General features: G+C 53.0%; 10 protein-coding genes across 10 annotated transcripts; 4 read left to right on the top strand and 6 right to left on the bottom strand.

The window, feature by feature from the left end:
- Window positions 1–678: 678 nt before the first annotated feature.
- On the top strand, window positions 679–1,536 carry Z520_08866 (uncharacterized protein; the record flags this gene model as incomplete). Its single annotated transcript, XM_016779362.1, has 2 exons — window positions 679–1,189; window positions 1,259–1,536. 2 exons carry the CDS (start codon window positions 679–681, stop codon window positions 1,534–1,536), a joined length of 789 nt encoding a protein of 262 aa, XP_016629472.1.
- Window positions 1,537–3,351: 1,815 nt separating this feature from the next.
- Window positions 3,352–4,047, top strand: Z520_08865 (uncharacterized protein; the record flags this gene model as incomplete). Its single annotated transcript, XM_016779361.1, has 1 exon — window positions 3,352–4,047. One exon carries the CDS (start codon window positions 3,352–3,354, stop codon window positions 4,045–4,047), a length of 696 nt encoding a protein of 231 aa, XP_016629471.1.
- Window positions 4,048–4,610: 563 nt separating this feature from the next.
- On the bottom strand, window positions 4,611–5,042 carry Z520_08864 (uncharacterized protein; the record flags this gene model as incomplete). The annotated part of the gene is made up of 2 exons (XM_016779360.1): window positions 4,611–4,715; window positions 4,848–5,042. The coding sequence occupies 2 exons, from the start codon at window positions 5,040–5,042 to the stop codon at window positions 4,611–4,613; spliced, it is 300 nt and encodes a 99-aa protein (XP_016629470.1).
- Window positions 5,043–6,346: 1,304 nt separating this feature from the next.
- Z520_08863 (uncharacterized protein) lies at window positions 6,347–7,747 on the top strand (the record flags this gene model as incomplete). Its single annotated transcript, XM_016779359.1, has 1 exon — window positions 6,347–7,747. The coding sequence occupies one exon, from the start codon at window positions 6,347–6,349 to the stop codon at window positions 7,745–7,747; it is 1,401 nt and encodes a 466-aa protein (XP_016629469.1).
- A 938-nt stretch (window positions 7,748–8,685) lies between these two features.
- Z520_08862 (uncharacterized protein) lies at window positions 8,686–9,537 on the bottom strand (the record flags this gene model as incomplete). Its single annotated transcript, XM_016779358.1, has 2 exons — window positions 8,686–8,958; window positions 9,070–9,537. 2 exons carry the CDS (start codon window positions 9,535–9,537, stop codon window positions 8,686–8,688), a joined length of 741 nt encoding a protein of 246 aa, XP_016629468.1.
- A 1,915-nt stretch (window positions 9,538–11,452) lies between these two features.
- On the bottom strand, window positions 11,453–12,140 carry Z520_08861 (uncharacterized protein; the record flags this gene model as incomplete). The annotated part of the gene is made up of 2 exons (XM_016779357.1): window positions 11,453–11,985; window positions 12,047–12,140. 2 exons carry the CDS (start codon window positions 12,138–12,140, stop codon window positions 11,453–11,455), a joined length of 627 nt encoding a protein of 208 aa, XP_016629467.1.
- Window positions 12,141–15,023: 2,883 nt separating this feature from the next.
- On the bottom strand, window positions 15,024–15,599 carry Z520_08860 (uncharacterized protein; the record flags this gene model as incomplete). Its single annotated transcript, XM_016779356.1, has 1 exon — window positions 15,024–15,599. One exon carries the CDS (start codon window positions 15,597–15,599, stop codon window positions 15,024–15,026), a length of 576 nt encoding a protein of 191 aa, XP_016629466.1.
- A 2,232-nt stretch (window positions 15,600–17,831) lies between these two features.
- Window positions 17,832–18,836, bottom strand: Z520_08859 (uncharacterized protein; the record flags this gene model as incomplete). The annotated part of the gene is made up of 2 exons (XM_016779355.1): window positions 17,832–18,489; window positions 18,670–18,836. 2 exons carry the CDS (start codon window positions 18,834–18,836, stop codon window positions 17,832–17,834), a joined length of 825 nt encoding a protein of 274 aa, XP_016629465.1.
- Window positions 18,837–19,853: 1,017 nt separating this feature from the next.
- Window positions 19,854–21,676, bottom strand: Z520_08858 (uncharacterized protein; the record flags this gene model as incomplete). Its single annotated transcript, XM_016779354.1, has 2 exons — window positions 19,854–20,103; window positions 20,187–21,676. The coding sequence occupies 2 exons, from the start codon at window positions 21,674–21,676 to the stop codon at window positions 19,854–19,856; spliced, it is 1,740 nt and encodes a 579-aa protein (XP_016629464.1).
- Window positions 21,677–22,606: 930 nt separating this feature from the next.
- Window positions 22,607–24,517, top strand: Z520_08857 (uncharacterized protein; the record flags this gene model as incomplete). Its single annotated transcript, XM_016779353.1, has 1 exon — window positions 22,607–24,517. The coding sequence occupies one exon, from the start codon at window positions 22,607–22,609 to the stop codon at window positions 24,515–24,517; it is 1,911 nt and encodes a 636-aa protein (XP_016629463.1).
- Window positions 24,518–24,819: the final 302 nt, after the last annotated feature.

Here is a 24,819-nt window from a genome sequence, read left to right as displayed (position 1 = left end):
TGTTCCATGGCATCGTCATTCTCATCCTCATCAGCAACGCTGAGGCCCAGATGACTCCGGCATGCTTTCAGCAGGAAATTTATCACACAGTGAAGCAACGGAAGACAGGCACGAGCACTTCAAGCTCCACAGGGCTGATGACAAGAAATTTGTGGACGCGGACGCATGGAAAGCCAAGGGGGAGGTCACTATTGATGACGAAGACGGTATGGCCTGAATTTGGCTTGCTTTCGCTTGATGAGCGAGATGACAAGTACGAAGAACCTCGGTGAGTAGTAGCTGTCGTGTGTGCGCCTCGTAGACACTTGCCTGATATGCTTGCTGAGGCATCAACGTTCTCGGGGAAATAATGGTCCGATGACCGGAAAGGCTTCACTGGGGCTTCTTCAATCTTACCTAGTAACCTTCTCACTAAACCTGTCGTAAAAAGAGACAAGCCTCAGATGTATAAACATAGACGAGGTTGATGCTGGAGCTGTCCCAGACTCCCAGGGGCTCATCAAACCAGGCAGCTCGCATGTAACGTACGATAGCGCAAGATGGAGGTGACTCACTCGGCGCTGGTCCAATTTGACTCACCTGTGCATCATTTATTTTGATGCTTTGGCCCCTGCCACCACAGTCTCCAAGGTCTCATTCAGATCTCATAACATATAGACTCAGGTCCTGGGCGAAATCATGGAGTCGGCCGTGGAGATCTCGGACTTGAAAATTGCAGTGCCTCATCCAACATTGAGGATAGCACTTACCCCACCTCGAGAGTCCGATGGAGCTGCAGTCATCCTTGGACTCAACCACCCAAAGGTATACATGAACCTGAACGGTCCACCTTATCCCTATACAGCGAAAGACTGGACAGAATGGTACGCCAAGAGCTCCAGCGACTCGAAAGAAAATTTGTCCGAATTGATCGCTATCCGAAAAAGCGAGCAGTCCAGTCCCAGCACTACGGGGAAATTCGCGACTGCAGGCGACGGTTCGCAGCGATCGTGGCTCGGCCGACACTGGACTTCAACAATTCGCCATTTCGAGGATTCAGACGCCAGTACCAATGCAAATTTTATAGGCGAGATTGGGGTGGAGAGAGAGAGCTTTTTGTATATTGTAGATGAAGAAGAGAGAAACCGGCGGAAAGAAGCAAACGATAAGCTGCAAGCTGGTGATCCGAACATCACCTGGGAAATCGGATGTGAGTCCCTTGCTTCCCAGAGTGTCGATATCAATCACAGCCCACAAACATGCACTAAACACAAAACAGTCTGGCTCGTGCCCGAATATCATGGTCGTGGGATCATGCCTGCCGCCTTGCAGACACTAATGGCTGAAGTGATCATTCCGCATATGAATGCCCACACAATAGTCGGGACCTACTTCGAGCACAATCTTGCCAGCAGAAGAGTGTTTGAGAAATGTGGATTCTCTTTTGAGAAAGTGGTGCCGAGTGCCATTGCAATCAATCCTGCTAAGATCGGCGAAGCACAGCGACCAAAGGTTGGAGTGGGCATTCTCAGGTGGGAGCGTAACTTGGGCGACTGAGGTTGTCTCGTACATATGCAGGGACTCGTTTCAGAACAAGAATGTCGATTGAAGGTGGTGAGTTTGGAGTAGGACTCGCAGCAATGCCAGAAACTCGGGTGGCATAGTGGCTTTGTTTGCCGGGACCTACCACAGCCTGATAACCATGAAATCAACAATCGCGTCGTCTTCTGCTACCCGCATCTCTGTTCGGCTCGCTTTCCCAGGTTAGCAGGAAATCCAATCCCTCGTTCCTCACCGGCTTCAGGGCTCTCGGGGATTGGTGGACGAGTTACGGCGGTGAGGACGTACGCTAGGGAGGTAAACAGTACTAGGTAGTAGTAAAGGGAAGAGGGTTTCCCGCCCAGTGCTTGCATCACGTCAATTCCTCGTCAAATCTGTCCTGCACACGGCAAGAGATCGACTTCAAATCAATCGGTGAGAGCGCTAGGTCCGAAAAGGCATCCTCTTCAAGCCAATCTCTTCAGTTTTCTGATAATAATAGCCGCATGATAAGATCGCGCGAGCTTTGCTGAAACGAGTACGCGCTTTACGACGCACAAACAACAACAATGCACGGGATCTCATCATACGAGATTGTGCATCATGCAGCCATGGTGCGTTGGTGGGCCGATGGGCCTAGTTACGAAGCCCCTTTTCTCTGCTTGATTACGAGTGCTAGGTTGAGTTTCTCGATAGACCAGATCTGCGGCGCACGCGGCTGGCCCAGTAGCCCAGTAGCCCGGCAGCCATGAGGTGACTTTGGTAAGGCTTCGTTCGGTAATCTGCGACACACCCTTTTGAGTTTGTCTCATGGAGCCTGCAATAGCAGTGGTGGGTGAGTGGTGGCTTGCTGAAGCGGCGCTGGTGATGCTGGCATCATGTGTCAAATCTCGTGCTGCCCGTGCCCATGGTGCCCACTATGCCGGCCGAATCCCAGCTCAACCTCTTTTAAGCGAAGAGTTGGCCCTAGTGAGCCCAAACCGGCGTAGCGATACACCGCCAAGGCCCCCAAGACGCCTCTTTTGGGGGCCTGGATCAGGCTGGCTTCTCTTTGTTTCCCCCCCCCCCGCTGTTGAACTCTACCACTTCCCCAAGGACGCATCATCATTCATGTCTTCTCACTTCTTTCCTTTGCCTTTTGCCTTTTGCCTTTTTGTCCTTCTCCCACGATTGACTGGCCTAGGTGCGCCAATCATGCAGCCCATCTTTCCCCCGCCCTGAACTCTCTTGTCCATAGTCCATGGCTCTGCTGTGTCCACCCCTTGCTTCCAAAGAGTCGATAGTGCTTCTCCCGCGGGGACTGGTCGCTCGCCTAGCTCGGGCAGGCGACCTGGCACTGACCGTGTCGCTTGCTGAATGGTCGCCGAACTGACCCTTGCTCCACCAAATGGGGTCTTCGCTTCTCGTTTTCCACCTTTCTGCTCAGACTTGAACTCTTTCCCACCCCAGAATCTTCTTTCAGCCGCATGGCATCCCAAATTTTGAGCCATCGAATGATTTGGCGAGGCCCCTTTGTCTCGTCTTCCCCCTTGAGGCATGGTTCCTGTGGATCAGCCCCCCCAAAATCCACAGTGAACGTGGCTCAAATGTACTCGTATGGGCTCACAAGGTCCCTTCCACCACACTGATGTTGATTCATGGCCTAGACGCACACGAGTTCGTGTTCTTTTGCCCAGCCTAATTGCGAGCTTCAAGAAGGCAGCTTCTCCCATTTTCGTTCTATCACGCTTACACTGTTCTCCTGCTCTTGACAGTTGCTGCTCATACACCTCCAAATCGTCTCTGTGTCCCGTAACCCAGACCTCACAGACAGCACCATTCGTGAACAACGTCATGGAGCAATTAAGTGCTCTCTCCTCGCATGACCCGCGGTGCTTTGCCTCCAAGCCTCAGCCTCAGCCTCAACCTCAACCTCGACCAGAGACAACCTCTCAATCCGCTGCAAGGCTCCTGTTCAAAGCACACTGGAAACTCAACACAGAATCAGCCCGAGAGGAGCCCCGGTTACGGAGGCTACTCGGCCACATATCAGTCTACGATCGAACGCGGACCTTTGCACAAGCACAAGTACAAGCAGAGTCACAGTCACAGACACAGCCATCGGCAGAAACAAGACCGGAAGAAGAACCGAACGAGTTGTCTGTCTATATCCGACACCAAGTACCTTCGTTCAAGGAATTTCAAGCCGCGCTCGAAGTCCAACTGGAAACAATTGCACAAATCAGAGCGGCGGCGGAGGCACAATACAAGAACGCCGAGGAGTACAACAGTGACGAAGAAGAGGAAGATGATAGCGACTACGACAGCTGCGACGGAGATTGGTCGGATGATGACGAGGACACCTCCGCCGAGAGCGACGACAGCAGTTGCACCGACTACGAGAGCGAGGGCCAACGGTCCGAATGCTCGAGTCCCACATTCGACTCGGCGCACGCCAAGTATGACCAACTGCAGGAGGACGAGGACGATGTCTGGGCCATTCGCCCTCTGATACCCCTCGTCAGCAATCGCTCGGCAGACTCGGGATAGGGCTGAAGGGCTGAGATGCGGGTGGAAACATGGCAACCGTTCCTTTTTGGTCTTTTCAGCTACTCGTGTTTTGTTCTTGGCGCGGAGTCTGGTCGGTCGGAGGTCTTCATGTTGTCTCGAGCCAGACGGACACATGAAAGAGAAAAAAAGCGCATTCACGGTACGGGATTGCACAAGGACCTTTTTATTTGGCAGATGGAGTTTTCCTATGATACCCAAAATTGATGGACCTGAAATATGTACAAGATGAAATGAATCCTCGTGCTCGTCACATAGGTTCAACGAGACACACACAAACTTTGCTGCAGACACTCGGTCGTGCAATTTTTCCTTGCCATCTTGTTCTCCATGGGATCCCTTTCTGTCGATCTTGAACGCCAAACCTCGTATATAACCCAACCACCGAGGGCGCCTCGTGTCGTATCTGCCGCTATAACTCAGCAGTCGCCATGCCCAAAATAATCCAGCACCCCCGAACAAAAAGTGGTTGTAACGCCTTGTTAAAACGTGTACTCTGGTACTCTTTTCCCGAACCCAAGCGAACTCAATGCTTGCTGGCATGCCTAACTGCGGTGATATTCTGCGCCCTCCGAAAACCATTTGGTGCTGTCGAGGGTCCCGTTGCGCTTGACGTAGCGGTTGTTTACGCGTCCACCTGATCTGGTAGCCTGTAAGGGAGAAAGAAGCCTTGGTCAGTCCCTTTTTAATCTTGGCAGAGGGGTGATGGTGTAAAAGCATTCAAAATGCGTAATGTCCAGGAAAGGAAGGAAGATAGCGGGGCCAGCATCGGTAGGACTTACCCCATAGGCTACCGCTCCTGTGGTTCCAACCGTCGCCACAGTAAAGATCCCTCGCATAAACTGTCTATCCTTTGGCGACATGCTGGAGTGGGCCGAGTGTCCTGCAGCCGTCGAGGCATATCGAGCTGGGGATGTGAGGCGGGGGCCCATGGCCATGACAGAGCGTCGTGAGATGATTTGACGAACAGCGTTCATTTTGGCTGAGGGTTTGGTTGAAGTGAATAGAGAGGGCAAGTGATCGTGACTTTGGTGAGACTTGGAGCGAGATGGGAGATGTTTCTGGCTTTTGTTTTCTGGAATGAAGCACTCACAAAGATGCAGATTGAGTTGAGATGTCTTGTTGTTGGTGTGACCTTACCGTGCATTCAACTCGCGCAGGCTCATGACGGTTTTTAATTGTCGTTGATCTGCTGGCACCATGGCCAGGCACCATCTACGTGCCCGGCTTCACCCATTGGTGGTCCGAAGTGTTGTTCCTCTGCACCATCAGCATACACAGTAATCGATGTTCAGGAACGCAGAACTCAAAGAGCTCAGGTGTAGTGTGATGGCATCACCAGCTGCCACGCAAAGAGGAAGAGGTCTCTGGTGACAAAAAGTGATCGACAACGGCGGCTTCCGCCCAGGCACATGGGGAGACATTGTTCCTGGACCGGGAGATGCCAGGGTGGGCTACAGCCTACAGCTGGTATTACAAGTTAAACCCAAGGCTGAAGAAGGGGGGCTGAAAGGAGCATTGAGTGGTCGATCCAACGGCAAGGGAACAATCGGGCCCCACCCAGTCAGTCAGGCCACGGAGAATTATTCGCGTCATATACAGCTGCTTTTCAAATATCTGGCCGGGTCACAGCTGTCATTACAACTACCGAAAAAGGTCTCATGCCCGGGAGTCTGGAACAATCTCCGCGTGGGTCCAGACCCAGCCCGTGTTTTTCTGCCGTAATGCTGGTACCGCTAACGAGGCGCAGCGCCGATCATGGCGGTATGAGTGGCCAGAACATTACCACTAGGGGCTTGGCAATACAGCAGACGGGGGGCGTGGTGTGACCGAGGGGCTTCTTACTCACCCTCTACCAGTATCGAGGAACCCAACACGCTCGCTGCTGGAACCCTCCGGACTTCCTGTGCCGATTTCCCAACGTCGTCACTCGACTTACTTCTACTACAGCACGCAACTCCACTGCCAAAATTCCCTCTTAACACCGTCATCGTGGCCTGACATCCTCCTCTCCTCAAACACTGCCGCCCCAACTCGACGGCCAACTTGTCTACCGTTAGTGCTGAACAACTTGTCGCGATCCCGGACCAAAGCGAGAACAGCGCCGTCAAGGACTGGTCGACAACCTCCGGTCAAGCGCCTTGTGGGTTCGATTGGACATTGCGAGACGGTAATCTTTCGGACCTCGAAGGCCGTTTTGGGTGAAGAAAGGCCTGAGACGACAGGAAACCACTGCTTCAGTAGTAGTAGTGGGACAAGGCGAGTCATGTCAGTGGACACAATGCCATTTCGGCAGCTGTTCCACCAGCAGGACGGCTCTCCTGACTTCCACGGGCAACATGCATTTCAAACATCTCATCCCCAGCTTGCCATGGTTGACCCCGACTCGATCGATTTCACCGGGTGGCATGAGATGGACTTCACCACTGCTCCGCTCACCACCACTACTTCGTCACGGGGGACGCTGCTCAACCAAAAATACTCGACCGCCATGGACAGAGATCAGGATCCGCTGGCGTACCTTCGCTCTTCCAATCACCGACAGGGGTCGACGGGTAGCCTGATCACCTCTTCTTCCCATCAACAGTCTCCCGAGCCACGAAGATCCTCAGGAGACATGTACTCCAACACCCAATATTCCTACTCCCAGCTTCTCAACATGGAGGCAAATCTTCCACCCATGGATCAGTCGAGCCTCACCAGCTCACGCGCGGATGACGATGCCACTATGCTAAACAACGACAACAGTCTCACGACAACGTTATCAGCCTCGGAGTCTCTCAACCCCAGCCGCTCCATCACCAACCTGGATCCTATCGCGGCTTCGATAGCATCCAAGACAGACTCGACCGAGAAGCTCTGCCCTCTGATTGCCGGCCAGGTAGACAGCTGCCAACCACAGCGCTGTGGCCCAGACGCACCTTGCATGAACTTCACCACCCTGCCGCCCATTGAGGAGTGCACATCCGTCCCTTGCATAACGGGGTCGACGAGCTCACCCAGTGAGACCATGATTAGTAATGACGGCATGTCGGTCGAGCTACATCAGCGACCAAGCATGAGCGCCAGGACAAGCACGACAGCCACCTCCCGTTCAGCGACTACTCGACGCTCGTCAAATTCCACCACTGCAACCACGGCCGAGCCTGATACCGTTCCTCTACCTCCTCGAAGAACTTCCGCCACCGCCGCGGCGCGCCGTCAAAATCGAACAAGCCCGCCCACCATGACCACAGCAGCGTCAATGGCCTCGGACGACGAGGACGAGGAGCAGCCGACGACGGCGAAATCCACGGCTCCATCCAAAGCCGACGCCAAACAACGGGCCAAACAAGCCCACTCGCTCGTCGAGCGCAAATACCGCGAAAACCTCAACGCCAAAATCTCCCAGCTGCACAACACGCTTCAAGCGTCGCATTACGGGCCCAAAGTGGGCGAGGACGGCGAAATCGAAGCAGCGGCCAACAACTCGGCCAGCGGGCTCCCTCCTCCCAAGGTGCGCAAGAGCGATGTGCTTACGGAGGCGATGAACTACGTCAACCAGACCGAGGTTGAAATGCGACACATGGAAAATGAAATCCACAGACTGACCGAAAGAGTCCGGGTGTTGGAGAAGCTGGTGCGCTGCGAGGATTGCAGTCTGCTCAAGCAGATGGTGAATCTCCAAGTTCAAGCGGTCTAAATCTTAAGGCCCGACGAAACCAGCCAGAAAAAAAAAGAATGGCAAAGGTAAAAAAAGGGTTGTCAAAAATACCCAAATACCCATCTACCAATACCACACCCAGTGTCTCTCTCTCTCTCTTCCTGCTTTGCAGCGCTTGCCAGAAGGTTTCGCGCGCGCAATTCGGAATACGTCTGTCCATTATTTTTTACAGCGAAAACAAGTGCTATTACCACCGGACGTTTTTCTGGTTAGGAGTTTTCCGGCGCTCGTGGAGTCGGGCTGGGGGCTGGGGCTTGGGGCTGTGCGGCAGAGCCGTTAAAGAGCCCCTTTGAGGGCCAACGGAGGTCGCGACGGCGGTGGCAGTGGCGGCTTGGATCCTTGATGGTATATGTACCTAGCTTAGCTAGCTGACGAAGGAATATTTCCCGATGATGGATATGTGTGTTCCCCCGCTTTCTGCAAACAATAGTGTTGGGGTCGAGCAATCAAATACTATCTATGTATTGTGCATTTTATCATCAATGTTGCCTATTTGTTGGGGGCTTATATTTTGATGTGTGATGCGGGAAAGAGGAATTTATGACAAAGAGAGTAACCCCTAACAAAATGAGAAACCGAACCTTTTGAACAAACTGCAAAATTGTATGGAATTCAAACAATGTACGAGTATATATATAAGAGGGTCTTCGGTGTGAATGACCAAGGTCGGTTTCGATTATGCATTTTCATGATGATATTCTCCGTCGCTGGTCTGGAGTTATTTTTTGATATGCAATTACGAGATACCTCGTATACTAGTAGACCATACTAGATCAGGACCTAGACGACCCGAAAACCGGGGGGAAGTTCATACGAGACCCTTTTGTTCTTCTTTTCGAATCCATGCAAAACATTCCCATTCCCTTTCCTTCCATAGCCTTCCTCTCCCATGCTACAGTTATACAGTGACTGTTTTGTTACTCAATCTCGATCCTCACGCCCGCGCCCTTGAGCTCCGCCATGTCCTCCAGGCTGCGCTTGGGCAGGTCGATGCGCAGCAGGCCGCCGTCGAGCCGGGCCTTGAGAGCCTTCATCTCGACGTCCTCGGGCAGGGTGAATGTGCGGCGCCAGGCACCGACACGCCGCTCCGACAGCAGGATCGTTGGCGTCGAGTCCGACAACGCCTCTGCCTCCATGGTCTCGTACGACTTTTCGCGCTGCAAGGGACCGCCGTCAGTCTCTTCTTGGGGCTGTTCGTGAGAGGAGACCAAAAGTGTTAGAAAGGTGCAGGGGTGTGGTTTTGAATTGGTAGGATGGGGGATTTGGAGGGAGATTGATCTTGGCGAAAGGGAAAGTCATACCTTGCCGTGGCCAGCCTCGGTGGCCCATCCGTCGCCCTCGCCCTCCCAGACTCTCTGTCCTGCCTCCTGATCCATCAGGCCGATGTTCTTGGGCCTCCCGGCCACGCCCTGGACGAGCAGGGTGTGTGGGCTCATCCACGTGATGACCAGGTCGCTCTTGTTCTCCTCGGTGACGCCCGGCGTCTCGATCTCAATGTGGTACGCGCGCAGCGTCTCGCGAATGTCCGTGGCCGGGGCGAACGCCGTCCCCGTCGTCGGCGCCGACACGCTGCCAGGCGCGTGCGGGCCTTTGAAGTGCGACTGCAGCGTCGCCTGGTGCAGCGAGGTGCGCGGGAACTGGAAATGCGAGGGCTGCGATATGTGTGGCTGGACTGGGTGCGCTGGCTGGCCCAAACTGGCCGACATGGCGTCCGTCTCGACGAGCCGGATCACGTAGTTGGAGGGGACCGCGTACGGAAGGCCAGGCATGATGGTTGTTTGGTTTTTGTTTATCGGTAGAAAATTAAAGAGTCGACTTCGGTCGGTCGCTGGTATTAATTGCTTTTTGGAAGAATCAATGAAGTGGTGGAAAACCGTTAGGACCTTTTATCAACCAGATCAGGGAACGTTTTTCGAACGCAATGAATTGGCGTGTATTCGATGTTTTCTGAATGTTTCTTGACGCTGTTGGTCAAGTGCGCAGCTTGAACAGCGACCGTGGATGTTTATATATCTAGATCAGCAAGGTTTCAATGGGGCATTACACCTCTGCACTGCATGCGTTGCTTCCCTACACCCGGGCCCATTGGGATGTTTACCATGTCCAGCTCGCATGGGGTGAAGTCGCCCCGAGTCGAGCGACCCGTGGATCGACGGGCACCTTCTGATGTGGAAAAAGGTGCATGGGGACACACGTGAGGGGCCTTTGGAGCGAAGGATGCACAAAAGGGGCATGCCGTCAGTGCTTAGGCGACGATGACTGGATCATGACATTGTGTATGAGCATGCCCTGTTCCAATGCCTGCATGGAGGGTCTTTGTGCAACCATCATACGATGGTACACTGAGGGACTAAAAACTTTCGCCTATAGCGGCACTCGACGGGACAAGGTCTGCAGGTAAGATCTCATGATGAAGAAGTCATCAATGCGGGGAAAGATTGGTTGAGTGGAAAATGCAAAGTTGCAGCAGGATAACATACTCGCTGTGTTTTTGCTATTCGTACTGCGGTACAGTCTCAAGGGTGGACTGTGCGCAATCTCGCAGGCCAAATGGGTTCGAGCCCATGTCGCAAGCTGACACTGGGTTTCAGGCTTTGCAGTAAGGGATCGGTCTCGCCCGGGCGAAGTACGGAGCACGAGGTAGACGATCCAGAATCCGATACAGAGAAACAAGCCACAGAGACAGGAAAGACTTTCCAATAGACACTGCCACCACTTGGACGAGGTACTTGCCGCAAGAGGCAACGGCCCAAGGCGGACGTACTGCGGTGAAACTGACCCGGCAGAAAGAGCGACCTAGAGCAAGCGTTCCAAAGGCCCAGCCTGGAACAAGCGGAGCGACTCAAGAAGGGGGTCGGCTTACGAGTATGAGGTAGAGGAGACGGAAAGTCACTCAGCTGGGGTGGTGTGATATTTTCTTTAAAAAGTGCGCACGGGAAGAATCCACCCCTGGTGCCTGCCTTGCCCGCCTGCCCACTTTGTTTAGCTTTTCTTCGCTTACGCAGTAGGCGATTTGCGTTGAGGGGGGGCCTCGTCGATCCGCGTGCTTTCGGGGCTTCCGCCCGTTCGCCAAGCGCCAAATAACCCCTTAAGCTGCAGAGCCTTGCGGAGCCTTGCCCTGGGCCAAGTACACCCGCGCCAAGTTAGGGAGGGAGCATGGCGCAGAGGCCTAGAGAGCTGCGTTCAAGATGGTGGTCTCGAATGAACATGGAAATTTAGCTTACTAAAGAAGTCCACGAATCAGACTAATAAAATAACCAAGGCACAAGGAGATTCCACGTGCAAGAAACCATGGTGTTGCAAGCCAGTCCGAGAGCCAGACAATCCCTCTCCTCTCGAGCAGGTATTATAGTACAGCAGTCAACGCAGGTAGACCAAGTAGTTATAGCTCTCAACCTTATTAGTGATTTCAACTTGTCTGAATGAGGATGCATTTGCGGGGAAGAAAGGTCATCCATCCCTTCACTCAAGCCAGCCGTCATTACTTTTTCCCAACCTTTCGCAAAGCCGTGATTTCCACCTGGTGCCGCTGTTAGTTGTCCCTGTTGTCCCGTGATGTTCCTATATCCTGAACGCCTTGTTTCCCGGCCAAACACTATATACAAGCTCTCGCACCAATTGCAATCCTCATTCCCCTATACATTGCGGAGGCATATCGTGACTGTGTCACATGTTCCTCCCCCTTCAGAGATGGCTGTTCCGTGCCTCCATGTCGGAGACTAGTTCGGCGTGCATGATATCCGCCAGGCGAGTAGCGGCGCCCTGCTCCAGACTCAACTTCCGCCGCGTCTGAGCGGGCTCTTCCACGAGACCGTATCTTGCATCCAAGTTCTCCACGGGAAGCACACTCTGGCAGTTGCAGTTGTTGCTGTGGTGCCCGTAATGGGCGCATCGGGAGCCGCCCTCCTTGACAGTCATCTGCACTGGAGACACGGAGCCATTTGTGTGATGTTCCTGAGCGACGACGCCGACCGGGCAGAGACACGAATGTCGTCTTTTGTGGTGGTGTGGTGACGACGAGGGTGGTGGCGTCATCTCCTTGGGCATGGCGATGTCGGGACAAAACCCGTCCCATTCCTCCTCGCTCGAGGAGCAGTCGTGCTCGAGAGAAAAGCGGCGTTCTTGAGACGTGCGTCTCAGGTGGCATCGCGCGCAATAGTGCGTCCCGGCCGAGCTGGCCGAGGACAGTCTCCTCAGTCTTGGGTGGATTGGCTGGCCTGCAAAAGGATGAGTCAGTCAATTGCTCACAAGGATGCATTTTCCGGGGTATGAACATACTCGGTGATTGAGGACTCTCAGAACCGTCCGCCCTTCCGCGAGATGGAAGAGAGGTGAGAGGAAACATTCCATTGAATTGATCGTACTGGACCATGTTGGGGCAATGGTTCACAAGGTGTGGGTTGATCAAAGAAGGACTTTGATAAATCTGCCTGTTTGTTTTTGGATTGGGTAGAGTGATGGGAAGCAAAAGGACTCGGGGACCTCTCTTGATTCACGGCCATTTTATGGACTTTCATAATCATAGCATGGCAAAGCCAAAAGGGGTTCCGCTCCGCTGCTCAGGCTCATTTTCCCGTCCAAACCGCTGAGTGGTCGGGAGGAGGATTTTCGATATGCATGTACCGAGTATCTGGTGACGGTCGGGCAGTTTAGAGAAGGATTGGGCAACGGTGGGGGCACCTGATCGATCAACCCACCAAAACGCCGCAGCGGCACCTTTGAGACACTGCCCCCCTAAGTCCTTAACTGGAAAGGGCGTCCTGGGCGTCCTGGGCGTGGCCATTAGGGATGATCCAATCCCCGGAAGCCGCCGAGGTCGAGGCCTCTAGGTGCTTCTCGGCACGACTTCAACCCAAAAGACCGATCCACAGATCCACCGTGTCAGGCCACATTTGACTTTCTCCCAGTGTAAATGGCTCTTGGGTGGTCATGCCAGCGTCAGATCTTGGTCGACAGGATTCAAGTCGTGATCAGCGTCGCTGGAAAGAGATTGGTTTCAAGATCTGAATGACCTTCGGTATGCAATCTGGACAACATTCGACGGAATAGGATGTCGACATCGGTATTCTTTGAAATCATCTCAGCAAATGGACGACGCCCGCTCTAAGCTTTCGTCGGCGGTTTCAAGCACGATTACGCGAACCTGGCTAGAAGAGGACACGTCCAAGCAAAAGCACATCTACGATGTCATGCAGCTTTGTCGCGAGGTATCACGCGTATGGTGCTGGGTTTTCAGGAATTGCTTTGCCCTTTCCGAGACGTCTTGACCCGGTACGCCACGATAACGGCAAACAAACCAACCAGACTTCCTGATGGAGGAAGGGTAGGACGAGGAGGAAGAGCAAGCAAGCGAGTCAGTCTTGCGTCCTTTTCGCGCATGTCGGCGTCATGGACATCTAGATGCAGCCACCCCAAAGCCGCCTGTGGTCTGCTCAACGGGATTGTTTCCAGAGGATGCTCTCTTACTCGGCCCATGCTTAGAAACCAGGACGCAATCCCCGCAAATCCTTACAGCAGCTTTTCGGTTGCAAGCTTTTGTTCAGGCCCCGGAATGCCTGCATCAGAGGGGCCAGTTGCGTGCGGTAAGTGTCATTCGCGGCTTGGAAGAATTGGGAGAATTCGTAACTTTTGCCCTCCTGAGGGCACACCTGAAGTTGTCTCCTGACATCTCAACCAAGTTTACGAGATGTTGATCCCGGACTCTTTCCTTCTTCGTTCACGTCTCTATCTGAGATGCCACATGCTTGAAAGACCTTGATTGACACTCCACTGTCTTGTCAGTATTGCTTTCCAGCGGCATCCATGGTGTATGGACGTCATGTTGTTTACGATTCGACGGTACGTTGGTCATTCGTGGTATGTCAGGGGAATCTCATAGGTATCCCTATTCACCATAGTGTTGCGGTGACATTCTGTTGTTCTACAGAAAGGCAAAAGGATCGGGCCACTATCGTGACATGATCCTCACGGATGAACAGGTGTTGTTGATTTCGCCATGACACACTTGGGCACGAGGAGGTGGGATGTTGATTGTTCAGTATTTCAGAAAGAAGGTGACTCGATCAACTTTTTCACGACCTCACCTCCTGCTTGTCCCGGTCTTTGATTTCATCCTTCGCACAGTCTAGACAGGTGACATTTCCGGTACGCCCTCGTCTTTTCCGCGAAATCACTTGCAAAGAAAGCCCCATGTTGAGCTGGTCGGTGCATAGACCATATTGATGTTCGGTCTTGGTCGGCTCATCCACCCAGCCCTTTGAGCACGCCTCTCTTGCACGAGGACGAAAAGCTCTCCCCGAACTCCTTCTGCAACCCAGATCCCTCAGAATTCCGTTCCCACTTATTGAGGTAGTCTGCCCAGATCATCTGCCTCACGCGGTAACAGAAATCTCTCCGCCCCCCCTCTCCCCACTCCTTCTTCCTCCCTGCGTGTCCTGTGCCATAAACTTGTGCGAATACTCCGTCTTCGGGACTCAGCATCTGCGAAAAGTATCCTGCGTGGGCGAGTTACTGACGATATCTGAATCTGAACTCTTCAATGTCTTTTGAGTTGTACGTATAGATAAAAAAAAATCGCCATTCTCTTTTATTTTATCTAGAACTTTATACGTAATCACTCAGACTTTTCTCTTGGCCCCCGATTCCACACAAAGGGTGAGTGGTTCAGCGGTCTTTATGAAGGACCCAGTACAGTTCCCCTTTCTTGGTTGATAATTAGCGCCTCGTCCCGGATTAGGCTTCGAGTCCTCGATTCTCATTGGAAGAGGTACGGCCAAGTATACCTTTTACGGTTAGGCTCGACCATAGCACCACCGCGAATACATGACAATAGGAAGCAAGGAACAAATTAATATGGAACTTTCTTGTTGGGTTTGAAAATGGATGCTATTACAGGACCACGGAGACTATCTGAGAAAGTAAGCTAGGAAGTCCTCCGATGATGTAATTATACAGCCCCTTGTGCAAATGCTTTGTGATTTTTGATTTGAGACCCTGAAGGAACGTCGCGCCAGACACCACTCATGCTTTCAAAGGAACGTCACACTGTAGTCGTCATTTGAGAGGATGTTGGAGATAAAGAAACGTGGAAACAGCAAGCAGGAATTGCACTGTAGGTTGGTTGGCTGGAGGACAGTGCTAGGGCGGAATGTCGTAATGTCGTAATTTGTTGTCGGATGATAATGTGTTAAGAGGCTCGGTTTCGTGGTAGCTTGCTCCGTGGAGTCCCTGTCTTGGTGCTCTGCCACTTCCTGCTTTACTCCTGGCTGATTTCGATTCTCTTGGCCGTCTTCGCCTTCTGCAGTTTGGGGACCACGATGCTCAGGATGCCGTTCTTCATGCTGGCCTTGACTCTCTCGTGGTCGACGGGGTTGGGGAAGGAGAAGGAGCGGGCGAATTCACCGACGCTGCGCTCCGAGACCCAGTAGGTGTGCTGTGGCTCGGCCTTTGAAACTTCCTTGGAGCCGGTGGTGGCCACTTCTGTGCTGCCGCCGTTCGATGTGGCTCCTTCTTTCTTGTTGCCCTCGACCGCGGCGGCTTCGCTTGGTCTCGTGCCCTCCTCACGGGAGTTCTCGGTTCTGCCCTTCACCGTGAGAGTCTGTTCATCGGCGAACTCGATGACGACGTCCTTCTGGTCGATTCCGGGAAGCTCTCCCTCGAGGATGTAGCTGTCCTTGGCTTCCTTGACGTCGAACTTGGGTGCAAAGGTCCGGGACGCGGTGTCAGACAGCTTCTGGAGTTCGGAGAAGGTGTCGTTGAAGAGGTTGAAGAACGGGCCCATCTCGGAGCGGTAGGGGCCGAATGAGGATGGGATGCGCGGGAAGAGAGCCATGTTTCTGGTTTGAGTTCGCTTGGGCTTGGTGACGCTGGAGATTGCTGGAGTTACGCGGTGTGGAAGTCTTCGAAGGGTATTAGACATGAAGTGTTCTGATGATCTGGTCTGGTCTGCCTGAAAGGACGGTCTCAAGGGGGAGAGATGAGGTATGATTTATAGACCTGAGGACCGGAGTACGACTGCATGGGTTGGTGGAACTCACCTTCCGGACACCCTGTACACAGAAATATGCAGAAATGGCGTGAGGTTTCTAGAGACTTCAGTCGATTCCCCTTTTGGACTCTCGAAGTTGTCAGTTCTCGAATGGTGTTTCCTAAGACGATGCCACTGACCCCGCAACGGCTGTGGTGATCTGGCTCTCTGCTGAGGATCGTCGTTTGGCAGAGTGATGTTTCCAAGGTTTCCATCATGTGAAACAAAGTCCTGGGAGAATATTGCGTCATTACAAGTACTGACCCATAGATGTGTCTGGAAATTTCGGGCAATGGCTCCAGCAGGTGTCGGCAAGTTCCAGGCGGTGGCTAGGCGGCCAGCTTCCCCGCACTATAAGTTCTAGGCACGCCCAAGAGTGTCAGTCACCTATTGGACAGGCCATTAGCGGCGCTGACCAGCAGAACTCCACAGAGTCTCCAGCGCAGATCACTCTGCTCGTCATTACAATTGAGCATCATCACGTTACCATCACGACGACCTCTCACTTCAGCCTACCAGGTACCTACATGTACCATGGTGGACATCAAAACACGGACTCTGCGGAAGTGGGTAGAAACTCTCGCGGAAGAAATCTCCCTCGCTGCTAGAATTTGCCAAAACTTACCTCCCCGGTTCTGCTTCACATGCCATATTCGAGCCAATCTGATAGATCAATCCTCCGTCTTTTCCGGCCTCATCCACTCCTCGACGCTCTCCTGCCCCAGTTTCTGCCAGCTGCTGGCCCACTACACTGCCTGGGTAACCCTGAAGGGCTGTTCTATGGGTATCACTTCCCCCAACCCCTGAAGTGTGTTCTGTGTTGCCTCCTTCTGGCGGCCAAGCAGAGGTAGGACAGAACGAAAGCATAACGGCTGAAGCTTCACTGCCCGGGATTGTTCTTCCTGAATGCCTACGTAAACTACGCCATCACCTCACCCTTGCATTGCCAGCCCATTGATTGGTTTCGGTTCCAAGCTGCTCCCTCGATGCTATTCCATGTTCCACATACCTACGCGAGACTTCGTCACGACTACTTCTGCCCCCCCTTCTCTCCGCCGCCTCTTCCATCTTCTAGCCGCTTCGGGAACTGGCTTTCCTTCAGCCAGGACTCATCGTAGAGATCAGCTGAAGCTGTCATCACTCTGAAGACCTGCTGTCGCCAATCGTGGCAGCGGGAGTGGATGAGGTGGCTGTCTCTGTACGGCCGATTGCCTAGCATATGAGAGTATCTCTGGGCGGTGAGCTGTGTGAGGCAGTGGCGCCTGGTGCAGCATGGAGCTTTCCATCATGCAGGGTGCGAACGGTGGAGCTTACCAGCTCCGTCTATTGGATCGGAGGTTGACTCCGCCAGCTCTGATTCTTTGTTCTTTCACCTGGTGCAAGAAGAGAGAACTGAATTCCGCAGCCGAATGGAGAGGGCTAGAGATGCCGTCGAGGCCCGCAGGCCACATGTGAGCGGCCTGCTTCGGAGATGATATCCTGAAGCCGTCAGACATGATCCCACTGGCAGAGAAGGTACTCGACCAGTGGATCAAACTTGACAAGGATTGATAGCTCGACAGATGGTGACAGTGCGCTACATCTTCCTGGAAGAGAAGGCCATAACGGGATTGCTGGTAGTAAGAGATTTTGTCTATCACAATTTAATCAAGGTACTACTGACTCATAAGTTACCTGGAGAAATTCTCGTATTTTCAAGGCCAGTCTTCAACATGGCCGTGCCGAGGGAATGAACAAAGAAGAAGGACTACGCGTGTGACGCCGCTCCTCTAAGTGAGGATGCTAGGAGCCGCAGATTCTTTCGTTTGAATACAATGTATTAGTACTAGTAATTGAGTAAAATCACAAATAGCCTCACCAAGATGGCTTTTGATCCCTCTGATTGTTGTCGTAAACTCAAACCCACCATCAAGGTTTAGTCCCGCCGGTGTCGCCTTGGACATCTTCGCTTAACGCGCCACAAGGACTGGAAATTGCTCTGAAATGCAAGGTGGTTGCTATAGCCGCTCCATTCCACGGCCTTCTTGCCCGAATCCATTACTCCTCGACGTCTTCGTTGAAGGGACCCAGGCCTGGCCAACCCGTTTGAGTGTCGCTGCTCTTCTTACTGGCCTGGGATACCGTTGATGCCCTTCTTTCCGGCTCAGCCTCTTTTCCCTTCGACACTGATTGATGTCTTGATGTCGGTGGGGCACCCGCGTCGGTGGATCCTGTGTGACTGGGGTGTTCCGATGTGTAAGTACCAAGGCCAGGCCAGCCCCAGGTGCCGTCGGCTTCATGGGAATGTTCACCCATATTGTTCTCATTGAGTTTGGATGAGGCCACGGCTTGCAAAGAAGGACTGAGTGAGCCGTTGTTGCCCGCTTCGGTGTTTACCGGAGCGGAGGCTGGCTGTTGAGCTTGGCTGTTGGCAGGTAGCTTCTCATGTTCGTGGGCAAGCGTGTGCCGAATCGAGTCCATGATGTGACTAAGCTTCGAGTCGCGCCTGTGATGTGTTTCCTCCGTGGCCGGGACCGGGTTTTCTGTGCCGGCCGGAGTCTCTGAGTGGTGGTGGTGGATGAGTGAGTTCCAGTTGAATTTGGTCATTGTCTCGCGGGCTTTGTTGTTGTCAATGGTTGCTTTGGTGATTGTCAATTCGATCGTGGTAGAAGTCTTTTTGGGTTTTGCTTGGTAGATGGCAAACGATGACAGGGGCCTGGAAAAGGTGAGGGCCAATTGCTTTTATATGAGCAAACTCTACCAACTATTGCAGTCGCAAAAGAAGCAACGATGCTCGGTAGTATTGGACGGGTATCACGAGGCTTGGTCAATTGTCAGATTCGGCCACCAGGCTCTATAATCCCCACAGAACATTGGTTAATGCAAAATGGATCACGTTACCGGGCTGTGTTCTCGTAGCCCGACGGTCACACCACGGACACGCCAGTCTTCGGCGGCTATGGCCGAAATCGCGCAAGACAGGGAAATGCCGCCCAAAAACTCACCAGTCATGAGACCACTGACGCTGAATGGTTCTAGAAGCATCATGAACAGCTGCGCCATCGGTTCTAGACGACATAGCCAGCGACGAGGGGGATGTGAAGACAAGGAAAATGAAGGATGAGCGAAGCAAGAGGATCAATACGTACTGAGTAGAATGGAAGGTTTGCCGAAGGCACACATTCTGTCAGCAATTTCAAATGACAAATGACAGACACATTTCGATATTTCGACCTCTCGCTCTGAACAAACAACATCACCTTACGTCAATAATGAATCTTCTGGTCGTACATTGCGCACTTGTCCCTTGTCACTCCATACTCAAGACTTGTTACCTCGATGGAAGCATCACGTGGTAGTGACAGAGATTCATGATGTGCAGCTCTGGATTCCCAGATGAGGTTCGGCGTGGAGAGCAGAATATCCCCAAGTTACTTCGAGGTTATGGTTCGGTCTCTGATCCCACGAGGCCTCGCTGGTGACCAAAGCAAGCACTTATACCCTCGCAGTTGCGGTGCCACCGGCTTCGCTAGATACTGTCCTAGCCAGAATCCAGCCACTGCTCGGATCTATCTGCACGATGATGCGCGATTATATGAGCACATCTCCTGCTGAAGGGGAACATTACTAACATGCCGAAAATGCGCTTAGCCTTGTCCCGTACGGATGTTTTGCTGCACCCGGAAAGGACATAGGTCCCTATCCCGAAACTGGCCAAACGGCTCATTGTTCGGATCTGTGCGAAATCCTTTCGGGATAGATATATCAGGAGCTGTTCACGTTACACATTATTGGCTGGTTGGGTCCATGTTTATCCAGGAATGGGCGACCATGGCTGCGTAAGATATCGCCTGGCGTTGTCTCGATGTTCTTATTCTTGACTCAAGTCACATTGATCGATTTCTAGGTCAATACAGCTATACCCATGATCTTCGATTTGCCACTCATGCACCCGGTCCGCCGCCTTGGTCGACACCAGCGCTCTACTGCTCGCACGCCGAATCTCTTTTGTTCGAGCTCTTGGTGCAGAGGCACCTCAAAGGCGATCGGAGGATTTTGAAAGGATACGCGGGTAACTCGTCACTGCACAACCTCAGTCATTAAATCATCCGGCCACCGTGGTGCGTCTTTGCCGTTGCCTCTGGTCCCCACATTATAACCGGGGCGGACCTGATCGTTGTCGAACTTGATGATTGGTTTGATTGTGCGCACGACGGCGCCGATAGCTTTGGCCTGCCGATCTTCAAAGAATGAGGGCTGGAAGATGCTGCCGTTCTTCGTGATCATCGCCATATACCGAGGTATCAGGTAGTTCATGTTGTGGTAACACCTGATCATCCAGTAAGTTCAGTGACTTTTCCTTTAGCGGGCAGGAGCCGGATGCAAGAAACAACGTCGAGAAAAGCAACTCACCTGAAGACTTGTTTGCCGTTTCTCTTCCAGACATCCTGCCAGATCTCCTCGGGATACTCTCCCACCGAATTTGCCAGCCACTGATTGTAATAATTCAGTGCGATATCCACCTTGAAACTGCCGCCTTCGTCTGCTCGCCTCATCAAAGCGCACAGAATTCCAGTCACTCCGGCAATGCCTGTCATATAGTCGCTGTTGGGGAAGACAGGAGTCACAGGCTCGCCGTCGGCCAAGCCCATGGCTTTGCCAAAGCCCGCGGATATGCCGACACAGGCATCGCTAATCTGCTGCCATCCCGAGCGATAGTACCAAGGTCCATTCCAGCCATAGCAGTTTTCCCGAACCGAGATGATGCCACGCTCCCGGTCTTTCACCAAATCGATGATACCCTGTTGGCCAAAGCCATACTTGTCAAGCACACCCGGTCGATAGCCTTGGACCACGACATCTGCCTCTTTGATGAGGTTTCGCAGCTTCTCTTTTCCCTCTTCGGTCTTCAGATCGAGACTGCATTGCCATTTGCCCCAGCTGAGGTCAAGGTGCAGCGAACTGAAATCTACAAGATTGGGCGAGGTGACGCGCATGATGCTTGCACCTAGCTCGGCAAGACCTCTAGTCACGGCTGGAGCGGCAATGACCCTTGTCAGATCAACCACCTTGAGCCCCGCGAGGGGCCTGGCTGCCGAAGTCTGGGGGCTGGATGGCCACCAAGAAGGCTTCTGCGCAGGATTTGGGGCCGGGTGGATTTCGAAGAGCCCTACATCGGCATTCGCTTTGCCATGTTCACTAGCTCGGAAGGAGTCGACAGTCTCGGCTATCACGCCGGCTTGCTTGTAGACATCGGACGCGAGATGCTGCATCTCGGCTGAGTCGATGGTCGCCATCTTCTCGATGAACGGCTGCATCGCTTCCTCCCAGGTCTTGAGCTCGGGACGGTCTTCGGGTAGACCGACGCTGTCGAGCGATGGCTTTGGATTCATGCTGCCGTGAAGGTGAAAATAGCGACCATCTTTCGTCTGGTAGATGTTGGTCACGCAGAGCTTGTACAGACTCGATGCCATGTTATGGAAGTCGTAGTTGGGGATCAATTCGTGCAGCTTCTCTGCGTTCTTGGACATGGTGATGGTATGGTCCGTGTCCGGGTTGATCTCCCAGATCAGTGTCGACATGAAGAACAGCTGGGCGTGGTCGGTGTTGATTTCTGCCCCGGTGAGTTCGACATTGTATTTGCGCTTAACGAGCGCGTAAACGATGCATGCTTCAAAGGCCTTGAGGCTTGCTGCAGACTCGCCGAAACGCCAATTGATGGGGATCGAGGGGAGGTCGCTGCCTTCGAATGCGATGCGCGAGTCGAATTCGCGGGCTTCCTCGGGAATGTCTTTGGCAATCTTTGGATTCTTCAGCAAGGCTTCGGTCAACAGCCTCTTTGATTCTGCAGGGACTGAATAGGAGGAAATGACATCGGACAGCGAGGCGTCGACGCTACCCATGGTGGCGGTTATTGACCTCGTTCTTCTTTCCAATACGTGTGACAGCCCAATATTAGCTTCCTTTTTGGATCCTTTACCTTGAGAGATCTCAGTTCCTACAGAGACAAGTTCTAAAGGTGGTCGTAGATGAAAAAGACTACACGCAACCTTGTCTGGGACGAGACGATCACGTCTCGGAGATGACAGTAATACGACCTGCTATCCGGAACACATGAAACATTGCATAGACCCTCACTTCAACGACGCTAGGCGAAGGACCCTCGGCTCAACAGAGAGGCAAGGCCCTTAAAGCGACCTGGACGACGCTTATTTTCCAAGGATTCAGTTAAGAGTGTACCGGTCGTTGGGCGCCTTGTCCTTTGATTTTCGGGATAACTCCCACCCATTGTCTTGGACATATACGAGGGACGTCCAGTTCCCACTCTCAGGATGCGGGAGAGGGGTAGAGATGGACCGAGGAAGACGACGAGATGATTGGTACGCTTCGAGTCAACGCTTACGAGTCGAGGACCAAACGGGCTGATCCCTCATGATATTTGCCTCGGAATACCTCAAGAGGTGCTTTTTCAGACTCCAGCTTTTGCGACAGGCTGCCGGCATATCGGCACTGTAACCATGCGTCAGGGAAAAGTGCGCGTGGATATCATGAAGACAACTACGCTTCTTGCATCCCTTCGCTGCAAAAGGAGAGATTTTCCCAACTTGGACCAAGCGACATTGGGGAGATAGTCGCTCGTGGCGAAGAGACGTACCCTTGATCTAGACCTTCTCAGCGCTTACTTGGCAACAGAGACCCAAGAGGAGAACTACACACCAGGCCTCAGACTTTGAGAGCGGAAGATAAACGACGTATTATTCTTGACACTTCCTACACCTGGCACGTTTATTGACTTGAAGCCTGTCAATCTATAACAAATCTCTTTCTTCAAAATGGGCGACCCAGGACCATCCTCGGTTCCTGCCACGCGACCTTGTCGTATCGCCAACTGCTCCGGAGCACGCGGCGATCCAGGATACCAGATGCTGCGCCAGGCCACTTATGGACCTGTCGACTTCATCACCGGCGACTACCTTGCGGAGATGAACCTCGCCGAAAATGCCCAGAAGATGGCAGCTGGCAAGCACGATGGCTGGGAACCGACTGCTTGGGATGGCCTGGAGCAGACGCTTGAGGTCATTAAAGATAAAGGTATCAGGATCATCATCAATGGAGGAGCGCTGAACCCCAAAGGTCTGGCGCAGAAGGCCCAGAAATTAGTCCATGACCGAGGCCTGGATCTGAAGATCGCCTATGTTTATGGCGATGACCTGATGGAAGAAGTCAAAACCAGCCTAGAGAAGACAGGTAAATTGCCACAGCACTTGGACGGAGAGAACGAGAAGGTTTCGCTGGCAGAACATGCCACAGACTTATTGGACACCAAGGGAAAGCCTATCGTGAGTGCAAACGCGTATCTTGGTGCACGAGCCATCGTCAAAGGCCTCGAGCTAGGTGCCGATGTCATTATCTGCGGAAGAGTTGCAGACGCATCCCCAGTCATCGGGGCAGCCTGGTACTGGCACAAGTGGTCAGACACAGATCATGACCGACTGGCCGGAGCGTTGGTGGCAGGGCATCTGATCGAGTGCTCTGCGTATGCGACGGGGTCCAACTTCTCGGGATTTGATGAATACCCCTTGGAGACGTTCGTGGATCTATGTTTCGGTATTGCAGAAATTGCCGATGATGGGACCTCGATCATCACCAAGCACGACGGGACTAATGGCCTCGTCAACGAGGATAACGTCAAGTGTCAGTTCTTGTATGAACTCCAGGGAGGCACGTACCTCAACTCAGATGTCTCTGCCGACACGACGGATATTAAAATCAATCAGGTCGGCAAGAATAGAGTCAAGCTGTCAAACATCAGAGGATACCCACCGCCTCCAACCACCAAGCTGGCCATCTTTTACCACGGAGGTTACGAGGCGCAGCTCCTCACCAATGCCACCGGGTATGCCACCGCCGAGAAGTGGAAGCTGTTCGAGACACAGATGCGGCATGCTCTCAAGCAGAAGGGCCTCATCGACAAGTACCAGCTGCTGGATTTCCAAATCCTGGGCACCCCGGAAGCGAACCCGAGATCTCAGTTCTCCAGCACGACGTATTGCCGACTGTTCGTCCAAGCCGACACAGAAGCGGCGATATACGGGTTGGTGAAGGCGTGGAGCGAGATCGCGATGCAGCATTTCTCGGGCTTCCATCTCTCTCTGGACTACCGAACTGCACTTCCGAGATCTTACCTTGCCTTCTACCCAGCTCTGTACCCGCAGAACGATCTCAAGGAGGGAGTGGCAATCCTGTCCGCGGACGGAGAAAATGCTCAGACTGCAGACGCCGGCCATCCTCCACAGTATCAAAAGCTGGCACCACGTGAAAATTACGAGACTGCACATCCCGTCGACCTAGCCTCCTTTGGGCCCACACGTAAAGCGCGTCTCGGAGACGTCACCCTTGCCCGCTCAGGAGACAAAGGAGCGAACATCAACTTCGGCATCTTCGTCCGCCGTGCCGAACACTACCCGTGGCTGCAGACCTTCATGACGCGGTCCAGGCTCCAAGAACTCATGGGCGATGACTGGAAGGATGATTTCTTCATCGAGAGGATGGAGTTCCCTAATCTTTGGGCGGTGCATTTTGTCATTTATGGACCCCTAGGCCGAGGCGTGAGTAGCTGTCGCCTGCTGGACGCTTTGGGCAAGGGCTTTGCCGATTACATTCGGGATAAGGTGGTGGATGTTCCGGAGAGGTTTTTGGAAGACGTGGACGCTGTCAAGAGGGAAAGGAGGGCCATGTTGTGAAGTTATGATGGCAGCATATCTTTTTGTGCAAACTCCACAAAGGCAGTCTGCTATCTCTGTAGGGAAAGATCTCCTATTTTCGATATTCTCTTCTTCATTGGGGCCAAAATCTGATCTTGGATGGGCAGTATCGGTGACACCTTAGTATTTCCCATTAATGCCTAGATAGTCTCTACCTCTTTGAGGCCGCAGTAGCATGTGCGTTTGATTCGGCCGAAGATTGCGGGCGATCTTGGGTTGAGTCCCTTCGATAAGGCTGTGAGGGTGTATTTCCGAACTGGGCGACCCACCGGAGCAAGAAT

Source organism: Fonsecaea multimorphosa, assembly GCF_000836435.1.
Source record: "Fonsecaea multimorphosa CBS 102226 unplaced genomic scaffold supercont1.21, whole genome shotgun sequence".
Classification (NCBI taxonomy): domain Eukaryota; kingdom Fungi; phylum Ascomycota; class Eurotiomycetes; order Chaetothyriales; family Herpotrichiellaceae; genus Fonsecaea; species Fonsecaea multimorphosa.
This window is presented reverse-complemented; position numbering and strand designations above follow the sequence as displayed.